The sequence below is a fragment of the Melanerpes formicivorus genome, unplaced genomic scaffold (assembly GCF_026170545.1).
Source record: "Melanerpes formicivorus ecotype bairdi unplaced genomic scaffold, bMelFor1.0.p_v2 SCAF_35, whole genome shotgun sequence".
In the NCBI taxonomy this organism is placed as follows: Eukaryota; Metazoa; Chordata; class Aves; order Piciformes; family Picidae; genus Melanerpes; species Melanerpes formicivorus.
This window is the reverse complement of record NW_027142387.1, coordinates 7,131,267-7,145,705: the sequence shown is the minus strand read 5'-3', so window position 1 is coordinate 7,145,705 and position 14,439 is coordinate 7,131,267. Positions and strand designations below refer to the sequence as shown.

Here is a 14,439-nt window from a genome sequence, read left to right as displayed (position 1 = left end):
AGTTCCTGAAGACCAGAAGGTAATTTTATCACTCAGTCATGCTGATCTGCTTGTTCTATTTATATGAGGAGCATTTCAGTCACTGAAATGCCACTCTTAGATATCACCACACTCTTTTTATGAAAGTGAGGGCAGACATGCTAGCAATAACACCAAAATCAGAGTTATCTCCATGGGCTTTATACATATTAAGCTTCCTTAACCTCATGGTTACCCTCTGCTCCTGCCACACACTTCCATTAGAAGATGCTAGTCCCAGGTGCTATTTCTCAGCTGGAGAAGCACTCAGATTTCCTTTCATAGTTATCACTGCTGATTTATTGACTGCAATGGGATGTGATGCTCTGCCTGCAAATGCCTTTAACTAATGTATTTCAGAAAAATAATAAATCCCCCAGGCATTCTTCCTGTGGGAGGTAGCTTACTCTTCCCCAGGACAGCATTCAGCATGCTGGTCCTGGTTTCATTCCTCCAGCCACCAGGCAGGCCTCAACAAGAGCTCCCCACCAGACAGGTCTCACAGCTACCTTGATCTGTAAAGCCTCAAGAGATCATTGCATTGGTCTAGACTGATCTCCCATGTAACACCCTCAGCAGCAGGATTTCTCTAGTGTGCTCAGTGCTCCTAGGAAGGAGAAATGCTGGGATGAAGGGAGTGCAGAGCTGTACAGCCGTTTATGGGGTGGGGATCTCACACCCTGCAGCTGGCTTGCATGTGAATTAACTCAGGTACAAGCACTGGAGGCTGCATAGGCTCATAGGCTCTTCTCCTGACTATGCTTCATCTAAATTCAGACTTTCTCTTTCACAACCCCATCACCCACTAAACACTTCCCCCTCCCTCCCTTTTCCTTCTGTCTTCACCAGTCCTGTCCCTGTGTTGACAGCAGGCTGTGAAGACACAAACCCACACATGGCTAGCATAAAAGTGGTTCACACCTACACCTACTTGGGCTGCTGGATGAGACCTTAGCTAGAAGGTGACTATCCACCCTTGATTTAAATCACCTAGCAAAGGACACCACCACAACCATTAACTAGAAATTTTCATGGGTTTCTTTCCTGGGAGTTTGGCTGTGAGCCACATGATACTAGAAGTTGAAGTAGCCCTTGGGATTTCCAGGAGCCAAGCTGCTCAGGCAGCCCCATGAGGACCTGCAGGACCCCTGTCCATGGGAATGCTCACCAGCTCTCCTTGAGCCAGTGCTCAGCAAAGGTGTTACAGAACAGCAGCTCATGGAGAACTGTGGAATTTGTGAATTCCTTCTACCTATGTACTTTCAGATGAAGAATATAAAAACTACTTTGTCACAGACAGAGGGGAGTGGAAAATTGTGTGTCCTGTTGCTATAGGGCCCAGGAAGCTCACCTCAGTCTTTCCAGGCTTACTTAAGAGTCAGCATCAGCCTCTCCATACCTTTCCATTCTCTGCTGCATGACTGCCTCCCTCTTGCTTTGTTACTGTAAATAGTGAAGGACTCCACTTCATACTTTAACAAAAAGTGTTAAGCCTTGTCTGGCACAAGCAGATGAACAGGATGTGTAGTCCAGAACTCATGGGCTTCTTGTTACCTGCACCTTGTTTTTTAAACCTTTTTATTCCTGAAGAGTCATGAATGCACAAAACACTGACCTGACTGCAATCAGTTGTTCACCTCAGGTATACTCTTCAATTTGAAATGGACTAGATTTCCATCTATCATCTTTCAGAAATCATGTTAGATGAACCAAGGACATTCAATCTAGCTGAAGGAATCATGCCAGTACACCTCCATGCTAGTCTGCTGCTTCAAGGTTGAGATGCAGAAGCACATTGCTGTAACAGATTACTGCACATTTGCTGATCCATTGTGCTTGCTCTTGGTTGACAAGCAAGGTGAAGTAATTTGTGACAGCTTGGCCCATAGTGGAAGAGAAAACTGATTAAAATTACCTTACATCCATCACACTCCAAGAGTGTGCACAAGAACCTCAGACCAGACAATGCACTACAACTTGCTCACCTTCAGCAGTTTCTGTAGCCCTGTTCTGACTCTCACACTTTTCTTGACATGAATGAGCTTTAAAAAGAGAAAGGAAACAATTACAGATAGCAGTAGCCTTTGTAGTTTGTGTTTTCATGTAAGCTGCATGGTGGCTTCACTACAGTAACAGGTAAGAATGAGGAAATACTTTTATGAAGTGCTTTTATGTTATACATTGAGAAACTGACTTTTAAAGCATGACATAAGAGTTTTTATTAAATTGCCTGAACTATAGTCCAAAATATTTAAGAATACATAAATACTGTAAGTCATTGGTTGGTCAAAGGAAACACTTTTTGTTTTAGTCTGGAGAGAAGACTGAGAGGGGAATCTAATAAATGTCTACAAATATCTGAGGGCTGGGTGTGAGGAAGGAAGGGACAGCCTCTGCTCACTTGCTCCCTGTGATAGGACAAGGGCCAGTGGATGTAAACTACAGCACAAGAAGTTCCACCTCAACATGTCGAAGAACTTCTTTACTGTAAGGGTCACAGAGCACTGGAACAGGCTCCTCAGAGAGATTGACTTTGAAGACTTGTCTGGATGTGTTCCTGTGCAATCTGCACTAGATTCTATAGTCCTGCTCTGGCAGTGGGGTTGGACTTGAAGATCTCCAGAGATTCTTTCCAACTCCTAACATCCTGTGATCACTTTTTATTCCATATCAGTATTTTTGATTATGATTTCCTACAGGCATCTCCTTCACTGTACCACGAGGTGGCAGTTTGATTTTGAAAGTCAAAATTGATGTCATCCAAGCCCCAGAGCTGCCAAATATTCTCAGCATCTCACTGTGAAACAATAGCTCATCCTTTGTTTAATCTCAAGAGCAGTACCAGCATTTACCTCTAAGTTAGATTTGAGGCTACCATGATGGGCACTGTGCACTCCCATGCTGCATCCACTCAGATAACCTGGTTTCCACATCTAGGATCAAGTGTCTAAATTACACAGCTCATGTAAAGGCACATTTTTACCAGTCCTGCTTCCAAGTTTTCCTTCTGCTCCACACAGTACCACACCACACCCTCCTGTTTCCAGAACAAGCTGCAGGCACACATCTGCATCTCATGGCTGATTCTGCAGGTTCTGCCCCTCATAAGTGGTTACAGCAAGTCAAAAGAACCAGGTGTGAAGGGGCACAATGAGTAAGAGAAGAGCAGACAGCCCTCTTAGAGTGCACACTACTTTCCCCTTATGGTGATGGGACTGTCATGACTGGCTTCAAATGGCTGCTGAAGACCCTCTCCTTCAAAGTTACACCAGGCTTGTTCCAAAGCCCACTTAGGTCAAGAGAAGTATTTCCATTGATTTCAGTGGGCCATGTACAGAAAGGATGTGGAATCTCCTTCTCTAGAGACTTTCAAGGCTTGTCTGGAAGTGTTCCTGGATGATCTGCCCTAGGTGATCCTGCTTTGGCAGGGAGGTTGGACCTGACCTCTGGAGATCCCTTCCAACCCTTCCTTTCAATGATTCTATGTCCTGTATTGGGTTGGACACCAAGCAGCAGAGGTAAGCTGGGAAAAGCTGCTTGAGGTGAGTGGGTGAACACATTGGGTTGGTATTATGAGAAGGGTGATCAGTGGCACAGGAGTGTGTATGAAAATCAGAGTTGTGACTGCTCACAGAACATAAAGAGGAGAAAATGAGAAAAAATGTACTGGCAGGCTGTGCAGAATGTGTCTCCCGAGGAGCTAGGGCCCCTCCATTGGCACATGCTGCTGCAGAGCAGTGATCTATTGGCAGCTACATAACTCACAGCAGTGCTGGGAATAGCTTGAGCAGAGTTTTGGAGGTGAAAACAACATCCTGAACTCTCTGCTGGGGCAGACAGAAAGCCAGCAAGAGAAAATGCTCCAGAAGAATGGTGGTGGTGCAGCCAGAGCAGTGGAGCTATTCCTGGCTGCTGCCAGCCTGCTCTGCAGCAACTCTGTCCCAAAGGCAGCACTGGTGGGGGTGGCTGGGGAGAGCATTAGTAGAGGCAGGGTCACCTACCTGCAGCTTTTGCAGGGGTGTGACAAATGTTCTCCCTGCTCCCACATACAGAGAGGACCTTGAAGTGCTGCTTTCAGCCTCCTGCTGCTCCTTGCAGCAGCGTATTGGCACACTTGGCTCAGGAGGATTCAGCTCTGCCCTTTCCTTCCATAAGCAGGTCACTGAAGCAGTGCCACAGCCTCCACATGAAGCAGTCTGTCCTGCTCAGAAACCTTACATGTTAAGGAGGGAAATGTGCTGAACATCAGATCTGTGGGCCTGAAGTAACAACCAAATCCTTGAGTTGATCCCACACTTTCATCTCTTCTGAGCAGTGCATGCTTGTAAAAACCCCGTTGCAGCAGTGACTGCAATCCCCTCGCTTCACTGCAGCCCTTGCAGCGTCTGCAGCAGCAAGCCAAAGTCCGCCAGGCTGCTGCACACCCTGTGGGCAGTGTTGCCTTGTCTATCCCTTGTGTTGCCAAGAATATGCCTTGTTCCTTCTTGACAGTGCTCAGTTCCCAAGCTGGATTAGGCACAGCCCTCTTGCTTATTCATATCACACATTCTTTTGCTAATATTCATATTGATTTCCCCCCTCCCGCTGCTGTACATCTCTAGCCACTGCTATATTTTATCTGATTTTCTTCTTCCAGGATGCTGACTCTAAGTGAGACGATCACATAAATCTTCTTCAAGCTTCTTGCTTTATTTCTTAGTAGAAAAAAAGCTCTTCATCACTGCCAGATACAAACTATTTTGTCCAGGTGCTCAACTGCAAATCATCTTCTGAGGAAAGTCCTCTGTGTAAATTCATCCCTATGACTGGTTAACTGAAAACGTCTTAACAACAATAGATCAGAATCCTCCTCTTGTTCTTTGCTATGTACATGTTATGAAACCAAAGGCTGATGCCAACAACACTGAGTTTTTGTTCTCATTGAACTTCAGGTCCGAAGACTTCATGGCAAAAGCTTAATCCATCCTTCCATGGTTTTCCTTTTGGCTTTCATGCCTGTTTTATTTCCAGCTTCAGCCCCAGGGATCTGTGGGCTGTTTTGTGCTTCTTCACATTGTTGTGACTCCTGCTATCAGTGTGTTTGTTAGGATGTGCAGAAGCTCATGGTTGGAGCAGTTATTGCTGTGAGGGTGTTAGCTGTTGAACTCGGGATGTTTTAAAATGAGGAACGATCTCTCAAAACTTACTCCTGACATAATTAGTAGCTTGTCATCCCGTAAAAAGTACACACAAGATGCCCTGATTTTGCAAAATGGTTAGAGCAAAAGCCATCTTTACCCAAGCACAACATGTTTTTTAATTCTCTTTCATTGAAGAGGTGTGATGGATGGACACAGAGTGAAATTGAAGTCAGGTGGACAGTATTTCCAAAGCATGGATAAAGAACCCAAAGCTTGCCTATCTAGGCCCAGTGGAAAATTCTTCTTGTAATTTTTGCAGCTTGGTGTCACAGTATCTGACAGTCTTTAAACAGTGAGACATTGCAACCAGGTTTAAACTCTGAATCTCTTCCTCCTGAAGAAGTGAGGCATGGACTATGGGTTTAAATGAAGCCTGTGGAAGCAGTTCTTTAAAGACAAGTGCTCCTTCACAATGTTGGGACTAAAATAATTCACTGCCCACAGAAAAAGCCCTGCAGGTGATTGTGTCTCTCTTACCCTCTCTCATGCTTGGATCCCTGCTGCTTGGCTGTGCTCTCTGGCAGAGCTGCAAGTCTTGTAGTGGCTGGTCAAAAATGAGACAGTCTCATCAGGCTCTTCTCAGCAACTTTTGTCTTGCCTTTCTGAGAGAAATCTGTGTAGAGCCGAGATGATATATGTGAGATGATTCCTATATATTAAATAGTTTCTGGGATATCAAATAAAATGACAGGAGATTTAGGATAGGCAAACAACCAAAGTGTGAGAGGATCACCAGTTCTGCAACTGCTCTAAATGCAGGAAGGAACACACACAGCAGAAGCTGTAGGGGTGTTCTTTGAACAAGCAGCTGGCTGCTTGCTGGCGAGGGGGTTGGTATCAAGTACTAGAAAGAGAGGAAATGCCCTCAAGTTGCACCAGGGAAGGTTTAGGTTGGATATTAGGAAAAATTTCTTTACTGAAAGACTGGTTAGGCAGTGGAACAGGCTGCCCAGGGAGGTGGTGGAGTCACCGTCTCTGGATGTGTTAAAAAATTGTATGGGGCACTTTGGGACATAGTTTAATGGCCATTGGGTCAACAGTTGGACTTGATGATCTTAGAGGTAATTTTCAACCAAATCAATCCTATGATTCTATGAATAAGACTATTTCTTCTTGGAAGGACTGAATTTGAAGCAACACCAAAACAAAGCATGTGAAAGAATCTTGCTGGAAGCATGAGAGGTGTGGAGAGAGAAGAGGAGATAGCACAGAATAAACAGCGCACCACAGACAAGGCTGAATGCAGCGGTGAGGCAGCCAGGGACAGTGCAGGGCTGCGGTGAATCGTGCCAGCGGGTTTGATGAATGTTTTTAATCTTCCCTGCTGCCTATGCTTCCCACCCTTTCCTGATAAATCAGTCACTGATACAAAGTGATAGCCACATAAGCTATCAAAGCTTGCTCTTTCATAGTATTGCCATCTCCCTTCCCTGGACAGACAGAGTGAGTCCTCAGGTGCAGAAGTGACAATGGAGTTAGGCTAATTCAGAACATGCATAGTAAATTGGGACAATACTGGTACAATACTGGGTAATTTTGCTTCAGTTTCTTGAATTCCAGCTCTTACTGACACATCCAGAGTTAGTATGAACGATCCAAGGTTGGCCTAGCCTTGATGCCTTTTTGCAAGGGGTGCAGAGTAAAAGAGGGTGAGAAGTGAATCGGCTCCGTCAGAGTTCAGGCCGTGCAAACAAACTCTTACGTCATGGGATGGAGCTCAATATGGTGACTCACCAGCTGGAGCCCGTTAGTGTAAAAGCCAATGAAACAAAAACAAATAGCTCTCATTTAAGCTTACAGTTACCTCGATTCACACCAGTTATTAAAAGACTTCATGGGGAAAGAAAATAAGTAGTATTGCTGTTTACCTCCTGAGCCTCCGAGAGACAGAACCAGTCATATGGTAAAAACATCAACATCTGATAGCTATTTATATTGTGATTCTCTGCTTATTGGTGTTCCTAGCATTATATAGAATACCTATTGTAAAATTATATTTGCTTTAATGAGCTCTGAGTTAATTTACTAGAGCTGTATAGAAAAATGTGCTCGCAGTATTAAAAGCTTTTGATTCCATTTAAATATCTGTTGCCATAGTGACCGATCACAACTTTCTCAGTAGCTTTGTCTAGGAATTGGATGGAGGTTTTATTTTTGCTCTGTTGTATTTTTCATCTTGCATTCTCTGGGCCAAGTCCTCATTTAACTCGTTTTTATTCTTTTTATAGGCTGTCCTTTCCCAGCCATATTCTCAATTAAGCCAGTAAGAGTTCTGACTGAATTCAAACTAAAGATCATGGCTTGGGCTCGTCTTCCTTTTAAATAATTATGTAAGAAACAGAAAAAAAACCACAATGCTGCACACTGTGGGCTTTCCTTATCATCAACAGACCACCCAGACCTAATAAAAGGAGTAGTCTTGGAAGTATCAAAAGCCCTGGGAGTCTGATATCCTTCAGTTTCAACATAATAGTCGTGTCAAATGTACGGTGAATTGCGTCTAAAACTGAAAAGCATTTGGAGAAAAGCTTTGATATGTCAAGAAGATTCTTTACAACCAAACCTTAAAAAGAACAAAAATCAATCCACTTATAGCTCTGTTGCAGCCCAAATCTTGTCAACAATGTACCTCCTTCTGAGAAATGGTGCTGTTAAGGTAATAGTATTTTTGTAAGTTGTAGCTTTATGGCACTTTACTCAATGCTTGTGTTTTGCTGCAGCACAAAACATCATAGCATAGTGTGTTTCTTGTTTGTTACTATATTTATAAGTCAAGGCTATTTCCTCCCTTTCTTTCTGTTGAAGTAGTTGAAAAGCTGTTGAATTTCTAAATCTCAGTTTGTGTCTTTTTACAAAGACATTGCATCCTGAAAATTCAGATTTTGTTGTTCTTTCCTGAGAAACTTCCCTGATACTTGCATAAATAAATAAGGGTAGCACTGAGTAATGCTTAATTGGGCATTTTCCTCAGAGACATTTTCTATGTCATTGTGTTGTTCCGCTTTGGTGAGAGTATGGATGGCATCAGGGTATCAACCCTACCACAGCAGACAGCAGTGGTAGAGCCTCCTGTGTTAGGAAACTGATGCCACAACTGGAAATCAGTGCTAGATGCCTGCCTGTAAGGTTGCACTGGGCTCTACTTCCCCTTCTACCCTAGAAGAGAATCATTGAATCATAGAATCAGAATCACTGAATCACAGAATCACAGAATTGTTTTGGTTGGGAAAGACCTCTAAGATCATCAAGTCCAACTGTCGACCTAAGACCATCATGGCCATTAAACCACATCCCAAAGTGCCATGTCCACACATTTCTTAAACACCTCCAGGGATGCTATGTGTAATGCCTTGCCTGATGCATGCACCAATGCTCACACCAGTGTAGCTAAGCCTGCAAGAATCTTTGGCAGTGGCTAGTAGTTGACAGGGATTCAAATCTCAGTGTTCAGGATGTTGTTCTGTCTTTGTAAGTGCAAGAAGTGTGGAAGAGTGTGAAAATAGTGCACACAGTCTGGGCTGAGGCTCAGACCCACTGTTGTACGTTGCCCCAGAGTTTTGCTGTGCAGAGAGGGATGATGACAACAAGAAGGCAGCTGTCTTTTACTTGTGAAGTCAGGAACCTCCTTCACTTCACACACAGCTTTTATTTTTCAAAAGCTACACTGTCCCTCCTTTGAACAACCACTATCAGTCATGGTGCTTGAGGAGCTGCTAGTTAGCAGAATTTCACCTGCCAGACTCAAGCATTGTATTGCCAAGGCACACTACTGGCTCAGCATGCTTCTGCCTGGGGAAAAAGACAGCATTATTTGCTTTATGCTTGTGACAAGGCTGAGCCACAGCAGTGCAATCAAAGCTATCAGTAATATTCTGCACACCAAGCACACCATCAGCAGCAAAGGGCAGACTGCCTGGGAGGACCTCTCTGACTTTGGGTTTAGCCTGGCATCTCTCCAGCTTAGCAATTCTGTCACCTATGAATTAGTTAAAGCAGCTCCCTTCACTGAAGCTTCCAGATGCAGCAGGAAGCACTGCTTCATAAAAGAGAGTTTGCAAAAGCTGGTCTAGGACATAGCCTTGCTTGGGGCTGTTATTGACAGTGACATGTTCTGACATCTTGTCATCACTGAGAACCTTTGCATTACCTCACACCATCATGAAATAACCAAAATATGCTCACAAACTTATCTGGGCATCCAAATTTATGCAGATGCCTCTGGGGTGCTCATGGCTGACAATGCTGGAGTCTTAAGTTAGCTCCACAAAGGCCAGGCAGAGGCCTTTGCTCACTTTGAAGTAGGACAAGGCTGAAAGGCAGACTGTTTCTGCAAGAGCCTTTTCAACAGCCTCACAAACAAATCCATTGATGTCATTTTGACATGGATTATTCTCAGCAGCTGAGAAAATCAATATATCTTGGTGTTGCTGCAGGAACGATTTTAGCTTTGTAAAAGGCACTGTGCATCTGTAGTCGTGAACCCTTTGAGGTCCCGCCTCTCTAGAAGCAGAATGTGGTGACCGCCAGTTTTCTAGCCAGTTGTTGACACTGTATTTAGCTAGAGTAGTAGGGTATAAGCAGGGACTTTAGCTTCCCTTGCCCTGTGGCAGCTGCCCAGCAGCTGTAGGATTCTCTGCCTTTGAACAGGGAGCTGATAAGTGGTTTTTAACTCTAGCAGAGCTGAAAAACACAGGGCTTAGGAAAATGCTGAGGTCTTTGAGCAAGCCATCTACAATTTCCCTTTGATCAGCTGACAGGATTCAAATGGGTCTAGGCCACAGCCTTTGAAAAGAATCTTGTCATTTGTATGATCAGCAGATTTCCCCCCTTGCTTGTGATTTCTGCCTAGAGTTGTGTTAAGCACCTTTCTTTCCTACCACTTTTTATTTTCAACTGAAGCTGGTACAGCACCAACATGTCAGGAGCAATCTGATGAGTGTGTCCTTCTTGTTTACCCAGTCAAGGAATAACAGAATCATTTTGGTTGGAAAAGACCTTTAAGATCATCCACGCCAACCATTCTCTAACTCTGGTGCTAAACCCTGTCCCTCAGCACATCTCTGCATCTTTTAAACATCTCCAGGGATGGGGATTCAACCACCTCCCCGAGGATCCTCTTCCAGTCAAGATCTTTTTTCCTGCTATCCAATGTAAGCCTTCCCTGGGGCAACTTGAAGCCATTTCCTCTCACCCTATTACTTGTTACTAGGGACAAGAGACTAACACCCACCTGGCTCCAACATCCTTTCAGGCAGTTGCAGAGAGCCAGGAGGTCTCCTCTCAGCCTCATTTTACCAGACTAAACAATCCCAGTTCCCTCAACTGTGCCTCACCAGCCCTGTTCTCCAGACCCTTCCCCAGCTTTGTTGCCCTTCTGTGGACCTGCTCCAGCACCTCAATGTCTTTCTTGGAGTGAGGGCCCCAAAACTGAACCCAGGACTCAAGGTGTGGCCTCTGCAGTGCTCAGTCCAGGAGCATAATCACTCCCCCAGTCCTGCTGGCCACACCATTGCTGATCCATGCCAGGATGTTGGTGGCCTTCTTGGCCACCTGGGCACATACTGGCACATGTTCAGCCAGCTATCAATCAGTGCTCCTAGGTCTCTCTTCACTGGGCAATTTCCAGCCACTCTTCCCCAAGCCTGAAGTGTTCTTGAGGTTGTTGTGACCCAGGTGCAGGACCTGGCACACAGCCTTGTTGAACTGCCTTGGCTCATCAATCCAGACTGTTCAGGTCCCTCTGTGAGGCCTGCCTACTCTCAAGCAGATCAACATTCCCACCTAGCTTGGTGTCATCTGCAAGCTTACTGAAGGTGCCCTTGATCCCTTCACCCAGATAATTGATGAAGAACAGACCCTAATGCTGTGTCCTGGAGAACCCTGCTTGTGACTGGCCACAACTGGATAGAACTCCATTTACTATGTTTCATTTATTTATTTATACCACAGTTTAATTTGCAAGAGCACATACTGCAGTAAACATGTCCAAGGGTGGATTCATTCCATGGGGGAATGCATGGGTGAAGTAGGACAAATAGTGCTCTGTAGATGCCTGGCCTCACTCTCCACTCCACTCACAAGTTAAGATAACTTGCTATGAAAATAAAAGGCAGTGTTTACATGGCTAAAAACAAAGGGAATAACTTCTACCAAATACTTTGGAAGCCTTAAATCTTCTCTATCATGTATCATCATAGGAACAGAGAATCATAGAATGCATTGGCTTGGAAGGGATCTTTAAAGGTCATCTAGTCTAACCCCCCCTGCAGAAAGCAGGCACAGGCTTAACCAGATCAGGTTGCTCAGAGCATCACCCTCATAGTAAAGAACTTCTTAATGTTTAATCTAAATCTACCCTTCTCTAGTTTAAAAACATTGTCCCTTGTCCTGTTGCTACAGGCCTTTGTAAACAGTCCCTTCCCAGCTTTCTTGTAGCCCTCATCAGGTATTGGAAGGCTGCTCTGAGGTCTCCCCACAGCCTTATCCTCTCCATGTCATACAACCCCAGCTCTCAGCCTGTCTTTATAGAAGAGCTGCTCCAGTCCTCTTGATCTTTTTTTTGTGGCCTCTTCTGGACCCACTCCATCAGGTCTATGTCCTTCTTGTGTTGAGGGCTCCAGAGCTGGACATAGCTCTGCAGGTGAGGTATCATCAGAGCAGAGTGGCAGAATCACCTCTCTCAATCTGCTGGACACAATTCTTTCGATGCAGCCCAGAATGATCTATTTTAAGAAGTAAGATACAGCAGACAGATCTGGATTTCACAATAAACTGTTTTGAAATGCATTGTGCTTGAGTCAGTGGTGAAACACCAGATGCTTTACCAAACCCACTTTAACAATGAGAAAGTTGTCTTTTTATCTAGATTTTGCTCTCTCTTCTGCTGATGTTGATCTAAAGTAAATTCACTCAAAACTGCATTGGCAAAGTGTTTATGATGGATTTACACTGAAGTTCAAAGGTGAGAATATTATTCTGGAGCGCTTTTGGTTGGCTGATCTGACTAAATGCAGAGGCATGATATTATTGACTAGACCCTTCAGACTATGAAAGGCGTTGAGGATTCTAAGCGACTGAGGGCACTGAGGGCAAATCTGATCAGCTAGTGAGGAGTCAGTTCTTGTTGACTCAGAAGTGTGGGCATGAAGACAAGGCAAACATGAGGAAGCTGGTAGAAACCAACCTTGGTGTTGCTGTAGTTTAGAAACAAGCACAAGGTGTCGACACAGTGTGGAGTTTCAAGGACAGTCCAAGATCTTAAACTGAACTCACTGGTGTTGCCAAATGCACAACTTGGAGTGCAGCTGAAGCACTTTCCAGTAGAGAAAGACCTGGGAGCACTGATAGGCTGCCCTCTGAAGATGACCCAGGGTGTGCCCAGGTGGCCAAGAAGGCCACTAGCATCCAGGCCTGTAGTAGGAATACTGTAATGAGCAGGACCAGAGAAGGGATTGTCCCCATGGACTCAGAACTAGTGAGGCCAGGCCACACCTTGAGTCATAGGTTCAGTTTTGGGCCACTCACTCCAAGAAAGGCATTGAAGTGCCAGAGCAGGTCCGGAGAAGGTCAACAAAGCTGGAGAAAGGTCTGGAGAACAGGGCTGGTGAGGAGCAGCTGAGGAATTACAGTTGTGTGATCTGAAGAAAAGGAGGCTACGGGGAAACCTCCTGGCTCTCAACAACTCCCTGAAAGGAGGCTGTAGCCAGGTGGGGGTTGGTCTCTTTTGCATCGGAACAAGAACCGCACTTTACAGAATCCAGAACTTTGTCCCCCTGCCTGGGTGCTGCAGCGTGATGCCTCCGGAGCTGCACTCATTCGGGCTCCTTCTGCCCTCCTCCCCCTCGTCCCCGGTCCTGCAGCCCGCTGGCTGCCGCCGCGGGTGGGCAGAGCCGCTTTTGCAGGGCAGGTCGCTAGGGGCGGGCCGGCAGCCGGCGGTGAGTGCAGCGCCGTGGCGGGACGCGGCGGAGCCGGGAGTGGGAGCGAGCATGGGGAAGCTGCTGGCGGTGGCTCTCGTGGGGATAGCGGCAGCTTTGGTGGCGGAGCGGCTGCTGGCGTTCCGGTGAGTTGTCAGGGGTCGCCGCACGGCCCGCAGCAGGGGAGGGGAGCCAAGGTCCCGGTGGGGAACGGAGGTGTGGGGACGGGCTGTAGGGGCTCGGACCTCCAGGCCTCGGATGGTGCAGGGGAGACTGAACTGACCCGTCAGGGTCGGTGCCGAGCTGGGCAGGGGGTGACGGGTGCACGCCTCCCAGCTTGAAGGCACTTCAGCCCCTTCTCTGGGCCTGACTTCAGGGAACACACACTTGGCTCCAGTCTCCTTTCAGGGAGTTGTAGAGAGCGAAGTCTCCTCTCAGCCGCCTTCAGGCTATACAACCGCAGTTCCCTCAGCTGCTACTCATCAGCCCTGTTGTCCAGACCTTTCACCAGCTTTGTTGCCCTTCTCTGGACCTGCTCCAGCACCTCAACGTCTTTCATGCAGTGAAGGCCCATCATGACTCTTGTCATAATCATCATTGCTATCTTCTTCACTATCAAAGGAAACAGTTTTCCCTGGACAAAAACTATTCAGTGGCCTGCCCGGCAGTGTCATTTGCATCCTCTTTTAGGCATAAACTCACTGCAGGAGCATTTGTCCAGCAGAAATGCCCTTTGCAATAGGGGGGATGTGAAATCCTCCCCAGGATTCCCCCCTCTCTTTGGGGTCAAGGGTGCCCAAAAGGGGAGAGGATGTCTTGGGGCAGGGTGCCTGGTACCTCTGTTTTTGCAGAGGCTGCAGTTAAGGGGGTTGTGCCAAAATTGGGATCTGTGAATGTCTCTCATTTCCTGCCTATAGCATAAACAATAAGTCAAAATCAGGTTGCCAGAAACTTGTGGTGTTTTCTGCTGAAGCTGGCATGTGGGTAACAATAATCCCTGTGTACATGAGGTTTCCTCTGAAGGAGCACAGACTTCTGTATGGTAAATTGTAGCCTCAGTCACTGTGAGCTAAAGTACCCAGCTACATCATGCTTCATATCATACACCTCATGTCATGAGGTGTGAATGTGAACATTCTTAGAGCAGCTTCAGTCAACAAGGACTCCAAACACCTGACTTCAAAGCAGTGACATCCAGCTAACTGATCTCTGGGTAGATAGCAATTGTAGCTCATTACAGAAGGAGGGCTGTGCTGCCTGAACCCAGGTACCTCACGTACTTTTTACATCTTGCACTAATCCACCACAAGCATTACTAATAACTAGGG

General features: G+C 45.9%; 1 protein-coding gene across 2 annotated transcripts in view; it reads left to right on the top strand.

The window, feature by feature from the left end:
- The first annotated feature begins 13,080 nt into the window (after positions 1 to 13,080).
- The window catches only part of LOC137450471 (serum paraoxonase/arylesterase 2), a 22,816-nt gene continuing 21,457 nt past the window's right edge, over positions 13,081 to 14,439 (top strand). The window contains exon 1 of one of the 2 annotated variants that reach the window (XM_068157048.1): positions 13,081 to 13,257. In XM_068157048.1, the coding sequence (XP_068013149.1) occupies positions 13,184 to 13,257 (74 nt within the window). In that variant the 5' untranslated portion in view covers positions 13,081 to 13,183. The remainder of the gene's footprint in view (positions 13,258 to 14,439) is intronic. The other variant, XM_068157046.1, reaches the window with a different exon arrangement.